Source organism: Topomyia yanbarensis, chromosome 2 (assembly GCF_030247195.1).
Source record: "Topomyia yanbarensis strain Yona2022 chromosome 2, ASM3024719v1, whole genome shotgun sequence".
In the NCBI taxonomy this organism is placed as follows: Eukaryota; Metazoa; Arthropoda; class Insecta; order Diptera; family Culicidae; genus Topomyia; species Topomyia yanbarensis.
Window position 1 is genome coordinate 122,952,084 of NC_080671.1, and position 20,476 is coordinate 122,972,559.

Below are 20,476 nucleotides of genomic sequence, written 5' to 3' on the forward strand. Positions count from 1 at the left end.
GAACAGCTTCTTCAAAGCTTCCTTCTTCTTTTTCGTCATTATCTTCGCCGGACGGCCGTTATCGACCTTCCGCGCCACGCTCAGGGATGCCAGGATCGGGTAAACTGTACTCACTGGTACGTTTTTGTCTCGAATGTGATCTACCGTAACCTTTTTTCCACGATGACCATGCGTTTCGTAAAACCGTACAACACGCTCGCGGAGTGCTTGTTGTTTCGACGCCATCTTTGATTGAACTGACAGCACCCCAGCGAAAAAAAAACATGCCACCCATTTTTAGGGAGTCCAGAGAGCAATTCTCTTGGAGAAAAAAAAATACGCTCTTTACTTTAATTACAGAATGGTATTGAAATCATTCTCATTTTTTATTGAACTCCCATTAATTTCAACTACAACATTGCTGGAACTCAACTACAACACGTTGACCACGTAAAAGAGTTAGGCGTTATTCTTGATGAAAGGCTAACTTATACCAATCATTATCAGCGAGGATTGACAAAGCAATTCGTCTGCTGGGTTTTATGTTCAAAATTTCCAGCGAACTCCGGGATCATTTGCGTTGTAAGGCTTTATATTGCTCACTGGTGCGCTCGCAGTCTGAATTTTCAAATATTATCTGGCATCCTTATCATATAACGTGGAGTGAAAGGATTGAAGCTGTCCAACGCAAATTTATACGATATGCTTTATGTCAATTGCCTTGGAATGATCCGTTGAACCTGCCACCATATGAAAACCATTTCAGTCTATTAGGACATCATACTTTACAGGAGCGTAGACACGCATCGCTGGTCATTTTAATATCTAAGCTTATGTCGGCTGTGTACGAGGTCTCCGATCTCCTTGTACAAATTAACCTCTACGCCCCAAACCGAGTTCTTCGCCCTCGAACATTGCTACGCATCGAAATGCTACTCTACCAAGAGTCAGATTTTAGTGATGGTTCGTCTCTTCAACGGGCTTGTCAAGCACTTCATCTTCGATATTAATTCATCACGATTTCGTAACCGTTTGCTGGTATACACCGAGATTTTTTTACGCGGGGGATACGTACCGCGTAAAAAACCGCGTTAATCGGAAAATCCACGTAAAAAAACTCTCAGCAAAAGACTTAGAATATTTTTGGAAATTCTTTTTTGCGCGGAATTCGCAATTAACACGGTTTTTTGCAAAAAATATTTTATTTTAATTTATTTATTTCCAATCTTCGGTATAAATCGTACAGACATATTTTAGAACTATATATTTCTTATTAATAACTTATATCTATGCTTGGAAACGTTAAAATCATACACTGAAGAAACTTCGTTAAATCTGCGGCATCATCATTCCAGTGGATTATTTTGTCCATATGGAGTCCGGTGTCTAGAGATCCACAACATAGTGGGGTTACGAAGAACACGAGGAGGCGCATACAAATTAACGCCCGAGAGAAGATCGGGACTGTCGATATTACCTGACAGCAAATCGAAAACAAAAACTCTTTGCACCAAGATATGGCGAGTCGCCAGAGTCTGCAGATCGAGTAGCATACATTTATCGGCAGCGTCCGAAACTGATTACTTTGCATTTATTAACGTTGACTCCCATTCCGTTAAGCGTACACCATTCTTGGATAGTACAGATTTCTTCTTGAAGCACTACGCCGCGGCGTCAAGTGCAGAAGCGATAATTCGGAAGATTTTGAGGTCGTCCGCGTATAGCAATTTCCCAGACTTGATATCTACAGATATCGTTAATAAACAAAATAAAAATAAGCGGGCCCAGATGACTGCCTTGCGGGACACCGGTGGGTGTTCTGAATGTGCTTGAGCGCGTGTTTTTATATACTCACGAATGCCGAGCGATCGGAAAGATACGACTGCAACCAGTTAGTCAGCCAGGTAGGAAATACCAAACACTTTAATTTCAGGATTGCGATGTTGTGCGGTACTTTATCGAAAGCTTTTGAGAAATCGATGTAAATTGCGTCCACCTGATGACGCTTCTCGACGGCGAGAAACAACTTAGAAGTGTAAGCTATCAGGTTGGAAGTTGTTGATCGTTTCGTGACAAACCTGTGTTGATACTCCGAAATAATGTGGGATGCAGATGCATACGTGACGTTGTAGACCAGCTTTTCGAGAACTTTGCAGAGACAGTTTAATAATGAGATACTGTATCTGTAATTTTCGACGTTGTGAATATTTCCAGTCTTATGGATGGGAACGATAGCAGCTTCTTTCCAGGCGATAGGAAAAATGCCTACAGCGAGAGATCGATTGAAAATGATGCACACTGGAAGAGACAGCACGTGGGCGCAGCTTTTTATAAATTGGGGCAAGAGACTATCGGGGCCAGGCCCTTTCGACGAATCAACAGCAGTCAGAACCTTCAAGACGTCAGCTCGACTTACAGTGGGACGGGGGAGATTTATGTTGTACGATGGTAATGTTTCCAAATACTCTTCCGAAGGGACGGTATAGTCGCTTCTAAACACTCCGCGAAAGAAATCAGCAAACAAATTTACGGTATCAGTTGGAGATTGTGCGCTTGCGTTTCTAAACAAAACGTCAGTGAAAGTACTACCAGATCGTTTTCTGCTGCTAATGAATTTCCAAAATGTTGCAGGGTGGTCGCGAAGGCTATTTTGCACATGATTGAAATACTCACGAAAAGCGGTATTCCGGGCAGTTTCGTATTGCAGCTCTATCCGTCGAAGAGTAACTTTGTTTTCGTCTGACTTATGGCGGAAATAACGCTTGCGCTGTTTTCGCAGTGCATTACGCAAACGGCGAATCTCAGCGTTCCACCATGGAAAATTGAAATCCACCCTCCTGTTGGCTCGTTTCAGTGCAACCTTTAGGCGGAGTATGTCATATACATTGCCATAAAACAGCGCGACTGCTTCGTCAAGCTCATTACAACACATTAAGTCGGTCCAGTCGACAGTGGCAATCAGTGCGGAGATTTCGTCAAAGTTGCAACGGTTAAAGTCAAAATCAAGGTCGTCAATCGAATGAAATGAATCATCTCCAGTGTTGGTACATACATTTAGCCGCAGGACAAACGGTTTGTGGTGAGGATCGACTTTGAGAATAGCAGTCGGAGGTTCAAGCAGCTCTACGATATCCGTGTTGTTTACGAATGCAAGATCGAGGATCCTCCTGTTCACATTCGTCAATGAGCAGATCTGGTACAGACTGCCTGCAACCATAGACTCCGTTACAGCTATTTCTTGTTCCGAAGAGGCATTAGTAGGTAGGTAACATTTTAGATCATTATCGAGCAGACCACTGAAGGCGTGGAAGATTGTAGTCTCCAAAGACGAGAACAGTGTCCTGTGCTGCCAGCATTCTCTAGAATTGATTGAACGGCATTAGCGTGCGCGTGATATAAATCCGGATCATTATTTGGCCTGAGATAAACACAGCTAATATATACAGATTGATTCGGGATGGCGATACGCACGGCGATTTGCTCCAGGCGTTCAATTCCAGACAAGTTTAGCTGCGAGCCAACGAGGTTGTTCTTTACCGCTATTAGGACGCCACCACCTCGACGCAGATGACTGGTTGTTGAGTTGCGGTCGCAGCCAGGATTCCGTTAGGACAATGATGTCGTAGTCACTAGAAGAAAGCGCTAGATGGAATTCTTGTGTTTTCGTTCTTATTCCTCGCACGTTCTGGTAGTAAACGGAAAGAAACGGCTCGGATTGTGCGACAACTTCGGGAACAGGCAATACAGGATGTGAAACAGGCGATGTTACTAGTTGGGAGGAGTGCAAAGAGCAGTGGAAGCGGTCATTGTTGCTGAGTCGGGCGCATTCGGTTTCCAAAAAACCTTTCTGAAATCCGACTTCTCTTCAAACTCACGATAAGCAATCCAAACTGGCCATGTAGACGCCGTCATAGCCTTTTCTTTGAGATCCGTGAGCATGCCAACTTTGTAGGAGACAAAATTCAGCGTTCTAGGATCTCTGCCACGAGGGACCAACTTGACGACAGTGATGTCCGAATTTCCGAGTTTATCCGCAGTTTGGTGACGCTTTCATCGGGAACATCGGGTGAAATTCCTAACAGGTACAACCAAAACTTTTTATCTTCACGATTCACAGCGATGGATGGTGTCAATGAACCGGCGGCATCAGTACCACAGCGTAGCAGCTTAAAAAGATTGGAGCCTGTATCATCGTTGTCTCTCTTTCTTTTAGCAGAATTAAAGGAAAATTGTCGCGGTCCAGGAACCGATGTTTTTGGTACAGCGTCGATCAACGTTTTGAAGTTGGTCCGAATTTCCACCTTTAATTCCTCCAGTATGTCGTTGCGAAAGTCCTTTTGAATGCAAAAGACTTAGAAGATTTTCGGAAATATGGAAGAGATGGGTCTGGACTCCTTATGGCCCGCACATCAACAATATGGGTATTTTCGGAATAGTCTTGACGAGTAGGTGCCAGAAATTGATTTTTGAAGCAAATTTTGAAATCAAAGATGGCGACTTCCGGTTTACTGCAATAACCCAATCAATATGGGTATTTCCGGTCAACCGGAATTCCTGCATGAAAAATCTGGGCAACCATCCAAAACATCCTCGAATATAAAATCTAATCATAAACCAGCGAAATGCAAAGTATTATTATGTGTTCATCCAGAAGAGTGCAGTAAGAATGGAAATGAGAGAAGAAAGAGACGTATGTGGTGTGAGTTGGGGGTTTGAATTGATTCAAATTAAACACATTGCTTAAATTCAAGTAAATTTAACTGTTTAATTAAAACTATTTGTACTACAACTTCAACTTCCAAAAATACCCATATTGATTGGGTTATAGCGAATTTCGTTTGTGACACCCACTCTTCAAGGCCATTCCGAAAATATCCATATTGATTATTATGGGTGTACCCCATTAGGCATAAATACGTTAGGCATACGGACGTTTGGCATACGTACGATAGGCATAATGGACGTTAGGCATAAATACGTTTGGCATAATGGACGTTAGGCATAATATACGTTAGGCATAATGGACGATTGGCATAATGGACGTTAGGCATAAAATATCATATTAAAGTATCCTTTAAGGAAATAACTTTTTGGTGGTGACAGCCTCGGGTGATAAGAGCGCAAATGTTTGAATTTTCTTTAATTACTCTGGAAGCTGATAAAACTCGATTAACATTTTATTCTATTGTATATGCCTCAAGAAATCTTCACTCAAATAAAAGCTGCAGAACGAATGAGCAGCGAATGAACGAATGAACAAATTGCACGTCTCTAAAATAGGCTAAATACTCTTGTTTAAAATCAGTCTATTTTGTATTAAGGTATGAATAAAGCACATCAACCCAATGATGCCCATGTTGTTTGTAAACAACAACGTAAACAGCCAAAACCTTTGATTTAAGTAGAATTTACTCACAAAAACAAGAAAGACCAGTAACTCGGACTATTAGAATTTAAAACTGAAGTTATTGCTATTAGTCTGATATAACTCTGCTGTAGCAGTACCACCACAGGTATTGACGGTTGGCGTTGATAAATGAAATTTTGATATATCTTTATTATTTTCCATTATTATTGAAAATTGCTAAAGCGTATCTTCGACTATCTTTTCCTAGCATATAGAGTATTGAAAATTTTCTAGGAGAATTGTGTTGAGCACCGGAAGGTAAATATTGAGCATCTTTCAAAGCATGTTTTTCGTATTTCTTGAACCATGAACGATAGAAAAAAGTTGGGTATGTAAGGATTAACTTAGATTAGTTCTTCATGCATGCAAGGTGTGATTGTCCAAGAAGAAAATATATAACCTAGAAGAACAGCTCATGAAAGAAAGAATGACGCATTTTATTATTCATTCAACGAATATACGAATATTGCTGGTTCTATATTGATTATCTCCCATATTCTTAAGCACAGTGACTGTATTCTCGAGGCCATCACAAATAGAACTACGAAAACTCTTTGATGTGAGAGAGAGTTTATTCCTGTACTGTGATGAGTTACCGAAACGAAAAAGGTATCGTCACAAATGTAGAATCCGTAGCCTAATGTGGATCCTGTAAATAACACTGCCGGTTTCCATTAAATCGAAAACTTAATGTCTGTTTATTATTTTTCCCATTTTTTATTAACAACCTATTGAATCAATTTGTTAAATGTTGTAACGGCGTTGAATTAGCAAGGAACTGGAAGATGAAGTATATTTTTTTAAAAGCCATAGTACTCAAGGGAGAGCAAGGAGTTGAAGGAAGAAAGTTTAGTAAAGCGTGGAAAGGGTCATATGAGCAAGCTTAGATTTTCCCGGCGACTTAACCCTTTGTCTGCTACCGCAGGAGTCAGGATCTTTTAGCATTAGAAATGCGAATCACTCGAGTCTGCGGCATGTCCGGACGCGCGTAAAGTAACTTTGCATTTCATGCTGTCGGAACCAATCTTCAACTCCTTGCTCTCCCTTGAGTACTATGGCTCTTAACATTGAAAAATATACTTCACCTCCCAGTCCCTTGCCAATTTAATGCCGTTACAAAAGTCTGTTCATTATTTTACTTTTTTTAAATATTTGGATGCAACTGTATTGGTAATACATCTAAAAGGCTAAAAATTTGCCTGTATCAAAACTGAAGGGATATTTTCTTCATTTTGTCTGCAGAAAAATAGAAAAAAAAGCTCTGCACTTGTAAGGGGTAAATATCTCGCATGGTATTTTTCATTTTGGAGTCTCTCGCTAGAGTTATGCGAAGGTATGGTATAGCAAAGCGCCATTTTTTCCTAACATGAAAAAAAACAAGCAAAATCTCTAACGAAAGCCTTGCGATTATTTTTATAATTTTGTGAATTATACCTATCGTCCATTATGCCTAACGTCCATTATGCCTAACGTACTTATGCCTAACGTACTTATGCCTAACGTATTTATGCCAAATGTCGCGCACCCGATTATGATTAGGTTAATTATCACTAGTTCATTAATTCATTCATTATTGTCAGATGGTCACAAACTTTTTAATACAATAATCGAGTAATGGAGTAGATATTCATCACCTCCACATTTGCTTCCACAAAAATGAAAAAATCTTGTTTACCGGTGAGTTATATTCAGATAGGAAAAATATTTCTTACACTGTTTATGATAACGGTGAATTATGCGACTCATTTTATCCTGAATTAATATGGGTCATTCCATGCGAAGTGATCAAGGCACGTGTAATCGACCTCCACGGATTTGAACAAAATTTAGAGGAATTGTTCGTCTAGGGCCAATATATAAAAACCCAAATTTTTGTGACAATTGAATCACCCCCCGTTTTGGCAAATTGCCAAAACCCTTGATTTTATTTTGATCATATCTCCGGTTCTATTTACTCTAAAATCAAACCACAAGATGGCTTTTGAAGAAAATTGTTCAAGGAGTCTACACACAATATTATTTTTTGCCGACAGTGTTGCCAACTATGCAATTTTTTCAGTTAAATATTAAAAGTTAATTTTTCTCTCAATACGTATATTTGAATTTTGAAAATTTTAATGCCATCGCGTTCCTCAGACATTTTTACATAAAAACACTTATCATCCCAATATAATATGAGCGCATCCTGAGATACACCGTTTTGAAGAGAAAAAACCGCAATTTTTCATATAAAATCGCAAGCGCACAACACTATAAAACCAACTTGAGTATTCGGAGTTCAAACATAATTTTTCGTGAAGTAGACGAGAAATAATGAAAAACTACGTATTTAGCAAATCAGGGTCGATTTTTATGACAGTTTGAAGATTTTCTCAATTTTGGCCAATAAAAATGGATTTTTATATGAGAAAATCGGAGTTTTTCCCTTCAAAACGGTATATCTCAGGATGCGCTCATATTATATTGGGATGATGAGTGTTTTTTATGTAAAAATGTCTGAGGAACGCGATGGCATTAAAATTTTCAAAATTAAAATATACGTATTGAGAGAAAAATTAACTTTTAATATTTAACTGAAAAAATTGCATAGTTGGCAACACTGTCGGCAAAAAATAATATTTTTTTTAGAATCCTTGAACAATTTTCTTCAAAAACCATCTTGTGGTTTGATTCTAGAGTAAATAGAACCGGCGATATGATCAAAAGAAAATCAAGGGTTTTGGCAATTTTCCAAAACAGGGGGTGCTCCCATGACACGAGGGGTGGTTCAATTGACACAAAAATTTGGGTTTTTATATATTGGCCCTAGATGAACAATTCCTCCAAATTTTGTTCAAATCCGTGAAGGTCGATTTCAAGTTTGCATCTTTTTTTGATCACTTCGCGTGAAATGACCCATATGAATTACGAAGCCAGGATGTTCAACCCATAAAAGTTCAGAACGATTCATTATTTTCAATTTTTAAATTGTCAAAAGTTCACATTTTTTTACACTTCGCGGCAGGTAAGCAAAATTGTACAGTTGTACAGAAAAACGACAGTCCCTAAGCATGTGATAGAGTAAGTTAGGGTAAAAGTGCGCGTGGGGCAAAAGTGCGCATAGGACTTTTAGAAGCACACAAGCGCTAGAACCTGGTAACTCTGTATGGATTTAGTGTATCATTAAGTCAACTAATCGCACATATTAGCATGAAAGGTTTGAATATAGTGGCTTGAAATTAAGGGGGAAGGACCATTTTCGCTGATTTGATATTATTTTTTGAATTTTGGGAATCATAAATTAGCTGTTTGAATAAATCAGGATCTATAAAACTACAGTACCCTAAAAATCTTCAACATATGGTTCGTGCGAGATATATTTGATTTAATGAAAAAAATTCAGTAATTTTCGTAACAATTGAATAAGTTAAAAAACTGACAGTGGGGTAAAAGTGCGCATGGCATATCCGCCCCAAATCAAAAGACGCGAGTGAAACTTTTTATATAAAAATTGAACTAATTCTTCCATGATTTAAAGAAGGGACCAGCATCTTCAATAACTGCGAGCTCACCGGTCAAATTACGACTGATATGAGCGGTTTAGGAACAAAAGCATCAGCATAACTGATTCCAAGGAAAAATATAGAGTGCCGAGTAATTAAAAAAGAACCAAAAAACTATGAATATGTAAATAAAGATGTATTTCCAATATAAATAGCATATTCGCAAGAATTCTTGTAGTGATCTACCCAACTATGACAAATAATGATGTTACCAGGGGTGACAGTTTGATCATGAACCACATTGTCTAAAAAATGAAACATCCAAGTTTTTTCAACATAATGGAATACTGAACAACATCAACCGAGGCAGAGGGAGGGGTACTTTAAAGTTATGAAGGAAGAGTAAGAGGGGATGGATATCCTAAATTAGATTAGTTTAATTTATGGGCGGAAATAAATCGGCTATTTAAGCTGTGCGCACTTTTGCCCCGTGCTATGCGCACTCTTGCCCCGACCATGGGGTAAAAGTACGCATTTGAGTATTCATAAGAAAATAACTATTTCTTGGATTACAAGCAAAATAAAGAGATATCTAGTATTACGTTTTGAAGACGTGTGATGAGAGTAATAATTTGTAATCATGCCGATTTTCTAGTGCTTTTCTACCAATAGTTATTTTACAAAAACTGATAGGTGCGCACTTGTTACTACGCGTTCCTTCAATGAACCAATAGCTGGTCGAAAAGCTTGTTCCGCGGTGACACAAGCAATGCAAACAAACTGTAAAATATCAATCAATACTTACACGCAACAACGATCGATGCCGGTTGGCTTATGGTCTTCCCTCGGGGAGACCATGCGTGACATTCGCACTTGAACGGCGGCTTTCCGAAATACTCGTACACTAGGTCCCGCGATATAGTCGCTGTCACTTCCTGAAAGTGAACGCCACTGTGTGGATCCACGTGTGATTCCTCCACCGATGGCGGTGGCTTGTTACTACCGCTACATTTGAAGTGCACCTGTCGATGAGGAAGAGAAAAAAACAGTTGAGGGCCGTTTTAGCAAAAACTAATGTCAGTCAAATCAAAGCTAAGTATTAGTTTCGGATTTTGGGTAGGGCCTTTTCATAGAAGATCTCGGTATCTTCTTCGGCTTTATTCAAATTGCATCGCATTCGGTTGGTATTTAAGCTCTAAATTGAATAAAACAACAAGGATTGAGAATGGGGACCTGCTAACGAAATGTTTCACTAGATCCGGAGGTTGAGAGTAAAAGTGCCCGGAATAGTTTCGTATGAAATATTCATTGTATTCAGCCAGGAGTAAAACAGTTCAGACAGCCATACTTGGATTTAAATGAAAACAGTGGCATGGAGATAGGGGCTAGACTTTGAATACCAAATTGAATCTTGTTTGGATTCTAAGGAAATGGTGATGGTGAAAGTATTAAATATTAAGAATGCTATTCCCACACGGTTTACCGTCGGAAACGAGGGGTATACTGATATCCAATAGCAGTAAATTAGAGTTCTATGTGTGTTGTATGTCAATTTGTGAAAGCATAATTTAATTTGAAGATGAATGTAATTTATGTTCGAGTTTGGGAAAAAAGCCAACAGAAAGAAAGATTTAATTTCAATTGGGTCAACCTGCTTGGGTCCCTCGGCTAAGGCAATAAAACTGCCAGCAACCAAGGCTACAGCTTTGACCGAAATCTTTAAAGAAGGAAAGAAACTTCCGCCAGCAACCAAATCACTGCTAGGGAGAAGAAATTTAAATAAAATAATCCTTTTATTGCTGCCCTTCCCCCCGAGCCCCCTTTCCATCAGTGCCAAGGATACAACGTCGAAACTGAATTGTTTCCAGCTGTTGTTGTTGATGGGAAAAGTAAAAGATCGTTCCGTTAAATACGAGAGTTTCACTTAGAAGGCATCACCATCTCGTTTCCTGCTCGTTCCCCTCCCCCGCTCCAACGTCTTCAGAGAATGGTTAGACAAGCCAAAAACAAGTGATACGTGTACTTTGGCCATTGCTGCTCACCGAGAATGAAGGAAGCAAAAGCATTAGCATTTTGCAGTTTCCGGAAAACAAGCTTTGGCATTAAAATTTCCCACTTTCGTTCTTGTTTGCCTATTATACATACTGCACGAACGGTACCGTACCGAGGATCGGTGTATGTGTATATGTATGGATATGCAAAGCCTGCGGATCTTCATCCTCGTCGACTGCGGAAAAAAGATTTTCCTTAAGCTCGTGTGAGATTACATTTGAGCATCATTTTCTCTTTCCTCACAGGCACGAAGTCGGCTTTGTTTAATTTCCCGCCGAGTGATTTATTGAGCTTGTAAATGGGGAATTTTGCATAGAACCCCCGTTTGCCCTGATGGAAAGTGTGGAGCGGTACAGCACAAAGCTTAGTCCGCCAAAACCCCATGCAATCCCGAGAGGGGTGACCTGAAGGGGTAGCGTAGCTGGAAGTTTTGGGGAAACATGGAGCATACATTGTGTATCAGAGCTTGAAAGTGGATTAAATGATTAAGCACCCTGGGAGGCACGGTCGCAACGAGCCCCTCGGTGAACATTTGCGTAATGGACGCTCAGTCGATGAAGCTTTGATGGAGAAGCACTAGGCAAGATAGGCAGTTGATAATTGGAATTTGTATGCGAGTGTTTCGGGGATTCCGACAACGCTTAGTTTATAAACGGATGCTAAAAACCCATTCGTAATGAGTTGAGCAACGATTAATTTAATAAACAATGTTCATTATGGATTAGTTCGTCGTCATTCTTCGCAAACTCACCTGCAACGCATTCGCCGCCTTGCACTTCAAAATCGCTGGTTTATTTCTAATAACATGCGTGCTCTGAGGTTCCACCAAAAAATAAGGCAGTGCACTATCACCTTTCACCCCGGGCTCTTCACCGGTTTTGCCAAAACTCTCAAACGCTCCATCCACTGGCAGTATATCACCTCCCTCGCCGTAGGAGTCTTCATCAATCTCACTTCCTTCGTCACTGTCCTCCTCCTCACCGTCATAGTCGGATTCGGTAGTGCCTTTATTCTCCAGTCTTCCTCCACCACCCAGCAAAGAGCCCTCTCCGGTTGACGACTTATCGAAAAAATTATCCAAAGCCGCCGGATTGATTATTTTGTCATCCTCGTAATTATCACCTCTGGCATCGAACGCATCGTACTCTCCCTCATCACTTTCCGAGTTTTGTCTCGAAACACTCATCTCCGGTTCATTGTTTCGAGTAGTTCCACTAGTCCCGCTTTCCGCCGTCCCGAATCGATCATCAACGCCAACGCTCTCGTTAGCATCTTCCCGGGGGTGACTCTCGTACAAAATATTAAAATTCACCTTCGTCCGGTTTCTGCCACCGTGTGACTCTCCCCCTGCCAGCACTTTCGAGCTCGAAAGCATCGAACCAGGGGAGGAAAAATGATGATTAACCGGTTTGGGATGTGCGAGGAATTGTGTTGCCGCATCGCGAAAGTCACTACGCTCCGGTGCTGATTTATCTCGCACCACCAGGGGTAGAGGTGGGGTGGACAAACTTCGCCTCCCATTATTGGCACCTTGGTCCCAAGCAGTTGCCAGCGCTGAACTTGCTGTGTCCTTTCCACCCGGCAACAACAACAACGCGGGATGATGGCCGAGGTCGATGCTTGGCACGTCCTTCGATGGTTTGGCGGCCGTCGAGGACTTCGCGAAAAGGGCCGTCGTTGTCGCGAAAATGAAATATAGATTGAGGAAATAGGATAATTTATAAGAAAGTTTCATTGTTTGGCAGTTTATCGCCGGCGGGAGGCACAACTGAACAAATTTCCTGGTTGTTGCGTGATAGCTGCTGCAGTTGGTTGTCGGCGCCTGCACGTTCGCCTGATTGTTTGTGCTTGTCTTCAGCTGAAGTTCTCTATGGGTAGCATATTTTTTTGGGCGTTGTTTTCGATATAGTTCCGGTTGAGGTTGATGAGGTCGAAATATGCATAGATTATGCTTTCGAAAATGTAGCCGGTTCGACACGGCATTCGATTGGAAGAGTGTTCACAGCAATATTCCAAGATGTGATTCGTATCGGAACCTGTTGAGGAGAGAAATAGAAATGTATTAAAGTTGTAATATTCTCGTTACAATTTTCAGCTACTCTCTAAAACCCTCCCACTGATAATTAGAAAAACCGTGGTTTCTAAAATAATAGTTACTTGTATTTTGAAATATGATGCCTACTACATGTGTAGAATCTCTTCACCACTCTCTGTGTGTTAAAAAGTACTGCCAAAACATCAAATACAAACATGAGGAGTTTGCCAAAAAATATCAAACAAACCATCGTGCACCATCAGTTTTCCCCGTTTGACAATTTGCTTCTCTTCTGCTTGATGCCGAGATGAGGAAAAACTAGCACGAATAAGTAATTTTGCCGCATCCCACAAAAATGAAACGCAGCTGCTAACGAAAGGATACATTTTTTTCAGGCCACCAAGATGAGAGTATGAAAAGTATAGCATATCCCTTGCCAGTAGTGCTGGCAAAAACGGTAAAAAATGCAACATTCCTACGGTTTGAAATATTCCCCCAGTAGCTTGGTGAATCTTAGTACACCGATGTTGTTTATTCTCCACAAGAAACGAATTCTAGGATGGTTGAAATTATTTCAAGAAATTTTTAACTGGCTCTTTCAGTTTGAGTGAATGATAATACTTCTTCAGGGAAATTCAAAAATATGAAATAGTTAGTTATTACAGGGAATGACTGCAGCTCTGTGGAAAGTGCTGGTGAACGGAGAATGTGCTGAAGGGAAAACTAATTTCCAAGTTGTCTTCTGCATTCATAATGATGAGAGATATATATTTTTGTATCTTGTAATAGTTTTTGTTTTCTGTTGCTCCAGTATTACAGCTACGTTTGGATTCTTATCATCTATGAAAAATGGGACACATTATTTCATCTTTAAGTCAGACCGTACTTAGTGGTATTTTTTTATTAATTTCAAGAAAAACTGGTTTAAATGTTCAATCACTACATTCCTCACATTATGAATCGAAATAAATTTATACCATAATTCGTGATTATTATTAAATTTCACAAATCTGGAAAAAGTGAAAGTTAGCTGAAGAATTGTTTGATCCAATATTATCGTAATCTTCCTTTTCAGATTTGTCTGCTTATTCCGCTCTGACTTAACACCGACCAACTTGTCATTCCCAACCACAATTCGTCGCTGTTGTGCTATCTTATGACAAGCGCCATTTTGCACATTTCGAGAAAAACGATTTTTAAAGTTTGAGATTGAATTTCTTGAATCTTATAAATGGTATAAACAATCCAAAGAAGACAAACGATGCTTCTATCTATTCTGTATTAATCTCTCAAATATTACGAAGATCCGTTGACTAAGTTGCGAGTTTTGACTATAAATGTAAACAAAAGTCGCACTCACACGTGTCATAGGTGTGTATTGATGACAAAATTTGTATGGCGTGTCACAATCGTGCATGGAAAATTTTCCATAGAAAAAAATCATCAATTATTAACTTTTATTCATATCTTTGGTTTAATTTATTCTATAGACAATCGGTTACATGCAATTTGAAGTAAATGAGTCAGTAAATCTAGAAAAAATAGTTATTCTTGGTTACAGTGTTTCCAAATATGGTATATTTCCAGTTTAAAAATTAAATTGCATTTTTCTCACAATTAGTGTATTTTTGTTTTAAAAATGATTATGCCATTGTGTTCCTCAGATAGTTTTACACATAAAAACATCTTATACATCAAGATAACTTGAGCCAATACTCAGACACGGTCATTCGATGCAAAAATTATAAAATTTCGCAGCACGTTTTTCGCTATAGCTCAGTAATCAAGCAGAATGTCAAAATTCTGAAAACGCCACTTTCTAGAGATTTTTTAGACAAGTGATGTGACATATCTAACTCCGTTTACCCCAAAATGGCGTTTGTATAAGATAGCACAACAGCGACGAATTTTAATAACGTTTGGCACTAAACTTTATTTATACAATTTCAGGTAGTCTCGTTCACGAATCAAAGAGCAACGAAAGCTAAGATGAGTTTACTAGATTCATTCTGTAGTACAGATATTAAGATCTTTTTCCCTTTTTTATTTCGACTATGTAGTCACATTATTTACATTTGAACGACATTCATTTAGCTAGAGATTACTGGGTAGGGAAAGTTATGAAAACTTATAGCCATAGTAGTTACATTGCCTAAGCTCGACCCAAAAGACAAAAGTTAAGCCCGTAAGATATTAAGTCTGTTCTAATGACGATTTTACGTGTCATCCTTGCGCAGGGGCCATGCTAATCTTTTCTGTATCGTTCCAATTTTAGTATATGTCCAGCCGAAGCTAGGACAATTTTCACATTATGATACAGTTCTTTAAAAAAAATATTATGATCTACTGAAATGTATGGTATACGAATCCACAGTAATGATGGTTCACAAATTCCCAATTTTCCATCTCTTCAAAAAATACGTATACCCATCGACATACGTAAGGTTTATCAATTTTTTTGTCGATGAAAGCTAATTGCCCAAGGAATATTTTGTACTAATTTACATTGAAATCAGCGGGACTCCACATGCCACAAATGCAATTGAATAAAAAAAAACTTTTTCTTTGGTATAATTATTCGCTAGTTTATGCAACATTTGCCAGTGATAAAGTGACGCCACGACAGTAGAAAAATTTAACAGTAGCTACCACATTCCTATCATTTATTGCTTAGCGGATATTGGCGGTGTTCACAGCACCCCATGGTTCACAACTCCTCCCGTCCCCTACCACATCAGTAAACTTCCAAGTTCCTGGGTGGCCCAGAACCTCATTTAATGGATTTATACAGAATTTATAATCATCCAGTAAATCACTGTTTACACGATTTAATCACATGTAAGACTTGTACTTGAGGCAAATCTTAAAAGACCACGGTCATACTTCGAACTTAATATCTTACTCATCCTGATTCTAAAATGTAAGATGAGTATGTAATCAGGGCCGCAGAGAGAAAATACGGGCCCGAGTGGTCCAACGTACGGGCCCCCACCACTGTGTATTGCCTGAGTACAAAAAAGTTAATGTTTGAAATCCATTGGAGTTCACTGATATTATGTATAGTACAGTATAGTAGAAATTTTATATTTATGTACCATTTTTTTGCTCTAGTTCTTTGTAGTGCCAATGAAGGAAAAAACGTAGAATTTTTATACTTTGGGAGTTTTTAATACCTCTTCGACAGTTTTGACTTTGAAAAGCGCCATTTTTGTTAATAGTATTTATAAAAGTAAGGAAATGGCAAGATTAAAAATGTAATAATTACAAAAATTAAAAATATTCAAAGGGCGATCAACGGCAAAAAATAAAAAACAATAGGAAAACTAAATATTACAAGAATGTACAAAAGAGCTAAAAATAACAAAATCAACCAAATAAACAAATTAATGTCAATTGTCAAAAAATGTTCATTCGAGAAAAACCAAAACAAAACCTATCAAACATTTATAAAGGAAAACAGGAAACTAGAAAAACATATTGCCAAGATTAAAAGAGTCGAACGTTATTGAACAAATGGTGAAAATATTGAAAAATCGATAGGGAAGTAGGAATTTTTTTTAGAATCAATGAAAATGAAAAAAAAACTACTAAAAAGAATACAAACATTAATATAAAAAATGCATAAAACCGAAAAACTCGATAAATCATGAATAATAAAATTTATTTAACATTAAAAGCAAGACAAATTTAAATCAATAGAAAAAAAATAAATAAAACACTAAGAATGCATAAAACTAGAGGAGTATATATAAAAAACAAGAATAAAAAAAACCATAAAGAAATTAAAAAAATGGACGAACCAGAAAATTTTGAAAAGCTGGAAAATTAAAATGATGAAAAGACGAAAAAGTAAAGAAAATTAGAGTAATGAACAAAAACGGAGCAAACAGACAAAATGGAAAACAAAAAATAATAGGAAAAAGCCAACATGGTATACTATAGAAACAACAAAATGAAGATATTAACACGAAAAAAATGAATAAAATGGATTCTATTTAAAGAATAGAAAAAGCACTAGAAATGAAATTTGAAATAAATTCAAAAAAAAAGGAACTAAATGTAAAATTAAGAAAAAGTGCGCATAGTGTCAAGAAAAGATAAATCAAATGTTTTTTTTAGGAAAATAAAAAAAATCAATGTTAACGTATAGGAAAATGGTCAACTGAAAAAGTACTTTCAAAATAGGTTAAATGTAAAACATGAAGAAATAACAATAACGAATTAAATCTTAAGAAATAGGTAAAAAAATAAATAAAATTATATTAAATGAACAATGGGAAAAAATAAAACTACGATAAACAGAAAGCTAAAAACTAGGAAATGGGGTAGAAAATAGGAGAAAGGTAAAAAATTAAACAAAAAGATAAATTGGAACGAATTTGAATAATTAAAATTGCAAAAAATATAAAAAGGAAATAGAAAAAGGCTATGACAAGAATAAATGTAGCAAATAGACAAATTCTAAAAATTAGATGGAATGACAAAAGAAACAAATAAAAAAGCAGAGTATTAAAATATGAAACAATAAGAAAAAAATTAAGAAAGAAGAATTTTCTCAAAAAATTGCGAAAAAAATTAAATAACAAAGAAAAAACTATAAATTAAAGCAAGTGATAGTGTTAGCAATAGAAAAAAGCAAAAGTTGGGAACGTAAAAAAGTGGATAAAATAAAAGTATGCAAAAAGATAAAAAAGGCAGAATCTTACAATTGTAGAAATACAAATACAATTCAAATCCATGTAGGAATAAAAAAATGGAACAAAAATGAGAAACATGGATCAAATTTCAAATAAGGGTTTTGGTTGGATTTTGCGCTATGCTGGTTTCGAAAACATTCATAATCCTATAAAAACATGGATTGTTCTTTTATTTGTGTTGGTGTGTTAGCACACTTTAAAATATTTTACAAGAATATTGTAACTGATTTCTAGAAAATAGTTCAAAAATAAAAATAAAATCGTTACGTTCAGGAAGCGACGTTCAAAATCTCACGCTCACTCCTCCAAAACGAAAAGATTTTGTACGCGGATTTAACTTGCTACATTAGTTAGCTAATCTTGCCAACTAGTTGATTTAGTTTGGTAGCAGAGTTAAATTTTCTCTTCGAAATCAATCAAACACAATTTAGCAATTTAGTTGAACGTATGCATCTTAGAATCATTGGCAACTGCAGGATTGTGAACTGAGAGATCTTCTCTTCATGCTCCATGACATACAAAATTCAAAACAAAAATATTAAAATGTTGGTAGAATTTTCGCTATTCTGGTTACCTCATACACAAGATATTGAACTTTTAATTGTATTCTCAAATAATTTTTTGTCGAAAAAGTATTTTTCAAAATTTTGGTTTCTGTTAAAAATTCGGGCCCCCTTCAAAACTCTGGACCCGGGGGAAACACCCCGGTCCCCCCCTTCCTCTCGGCGGCCCTGTATGTAATACATTAATAAACTACCAAAAATCCGTGGTTGTGTATATAGATCTTAAGGATAGGGGGGAGGCAAAATTCGAGAAGTGGAGATTTTGGGACAATTTGCTGTTGATGGTACAGTATTTTTGTTATTATCTCTACCATGTAATTTAACTCAAAAGCTGGACTAAAATAGTTTAACAAATTCACAAATCTCATTGGTTTGCGCAATACTTCAATCTCTATATGTAAAATATTTTCCTCAATGGAAAGAAAACTCAACTGGACCACATGGGAGAATCCGATATTTTTGTGATGTTGGGGTTTAGATACTCAAAAACCCAAACTTCCCGTATTTTTCCAAATTTAAGAATGAAGCCATTTGAATTCTCAGATTTTTTTGTTTCAAAAATGGTTTTGAGATGTTTTCTATGGTGAACTCCTTCAATTCTTATTTTTTCTTGTAACTTTTTTGTTCATGATTTTTCGCGTTAGCAATGTTCGAAGATATTTTTATCATTACAAAACACACAACTTTTTCAAAGAGACTAAATAGCTGTGAAAGCTGTGTACTGACTTATTGATTATTTTGATTTTATTTTATCCTGTTGTTGAACCTGTGTAACTTTACTGCTAGGACTGGGTTTCACCTACAAAGCGAAGTTTAAACCGCTTGTCCATAATCACCCGTTCGGAAGTTATACCCTGTTGAAAACTTTATATCCGGCCGTTTTGAAGTCGAGCGTATGGCTCACTGAACGAGTAGGCGCTGGCGTTCAAAGGCGCTTTCGCTTGTTTTTCTGAGTGGCGCGCACTCTGTGTACTAGCGCGTCTGCCAGAGAGTTGTCACCGGTAATTCCCATATCACTTAATATCATTGTTAATTTAAATATACCTTCAAACCTCTTTTTTGCGTCCTCCATAACGAGTAAGTGTTTATTATAGTGAACCATTGATTCAAATTCAAATGAAATTCACTAACAATCCAAAAATGAACAATGTACCAGTTAAATCGGTTGCATTCTTATAGGTGAATTGACCAATTTGCAATTCACAATAATTTCTGACAGCATTTCCAACAATTGTAATGGTAAGATCCAGTCTTTGTTTATAAATACCATCATTGTATGAAGAAAGGGTAAATCTACTAATACCACGCGAAAATCGGTAACTCGTACTGTCAAACGGAAATTTGCGTTTGTCAGTACCAAAGGCGTTGTTTATGTTTAATACACAAACTCTAGTCAGTACGAGTTACATAATTTTTGCTTCAACTCTCTGATATTCATCGAAACTGTCATGTGTTGTTTAGAGTTTAGAGTATACAGTAAAAGTCTGGACAAGAGAAAATTGACAACCATAGCTTGAAAAAATGTGGCTCAAAGAAAGTTGACTAATCTTGAAATTGTTGAAGTGAGCAATAATCTTAGACGGCGCCGGTGCGCTACTCACCCCAGTTGGTCTGGGTTCAATCCCAACCGAGGTTGATATCTAGTCCAGATAGTGAGAGTCACCTCTCTGGGGTCGGTGTTTGACCTCGCAGCGGAAATAGGGCGACGGAAACTAACTAAAACAAGAAGAAGCACAACAACAATCTTATAAATATATGTTCCGATTTTGTTGACCAGTTGACACTTATCCACTGACTTTTCAAAGAAGAGAGATATTTGATAAAATATTAAGGAATCTGCTAAATTTAGAACAACTGACATACACTGCACTTTCGACAAAATAAATCCTGTAGTTGTTTGAAAAATGTTGTTTTTTTTTCAATTTGCTTTTCATGAAGTCAACCGGAGCACAAAATCAGACAAACCCACAATACTGTATCGATTTTGTTGGCTATTTTCGGCAAATTTGAGACTAAGAGAAACGAAAGCAACGAAATTGAAAGACGGATAGGTATTCTAGAGCGAATCAGTTATAAACTTAGAACGGAAAACTAGAACTAGGCAGGCTCATATGAGCATGATCGAAAGGAAATGTGAAGAATTCTTTGCCTTCTGCAGAGTAGGAGTTGGGCGTTGCACCCAAGTCTACCGCATGGTATATGGTAGAACATATCTTATCATCATCATTTTACCGCCGACGCCGGCAAAAAATTCTTCACAA

General features: G+C 37.6%; 1 protein-coding gene and 1 non-coding gene across 2 annotated transcripts; both read right to left on the bottom strand.

Moving 5' to 3' along the window:
- Window positions 1-3,469: 3,469 nt before the first annotated feature.
- LOC131679705 (uncharacterized) lies at window positions 3,470-12,952 on the bottom strand. Its single transcript, XM_058960440.1, has 4 exons — window positions 11,672-12,952; window positions 9,674-9,890; window positions 3,977-4,330; window positions 3,470-3,747 (listed from the first exon to the last, which is right to left on the bottom strand). The coding sequence occupies exons 1-4, from the start codon at window positions 12,653-12,655 to the stop codon at window positions 3,470-3,472; spliced, it is 1,833 nt and encodes a 610-aa protein (XP_058816423.1). The 5' UTR covers window positions 12,656-12,952.
- A 2,195-nt stretch (window positions 12,953-15,147) lies between these two features.
- On the bottom strand, window positions 15,148-15,254 carry LOC131686476 (U6 spliceosomal RNA). Its single transcript, XR_009305132.1, has one exon. It is a non-coding gene; the product is annotated as a U6 spliceosomal RNA (small nuclear RNA).
- Between the last annotated feature and the right edge of the window lie 5,222 nt (window positions 15,255-20,476).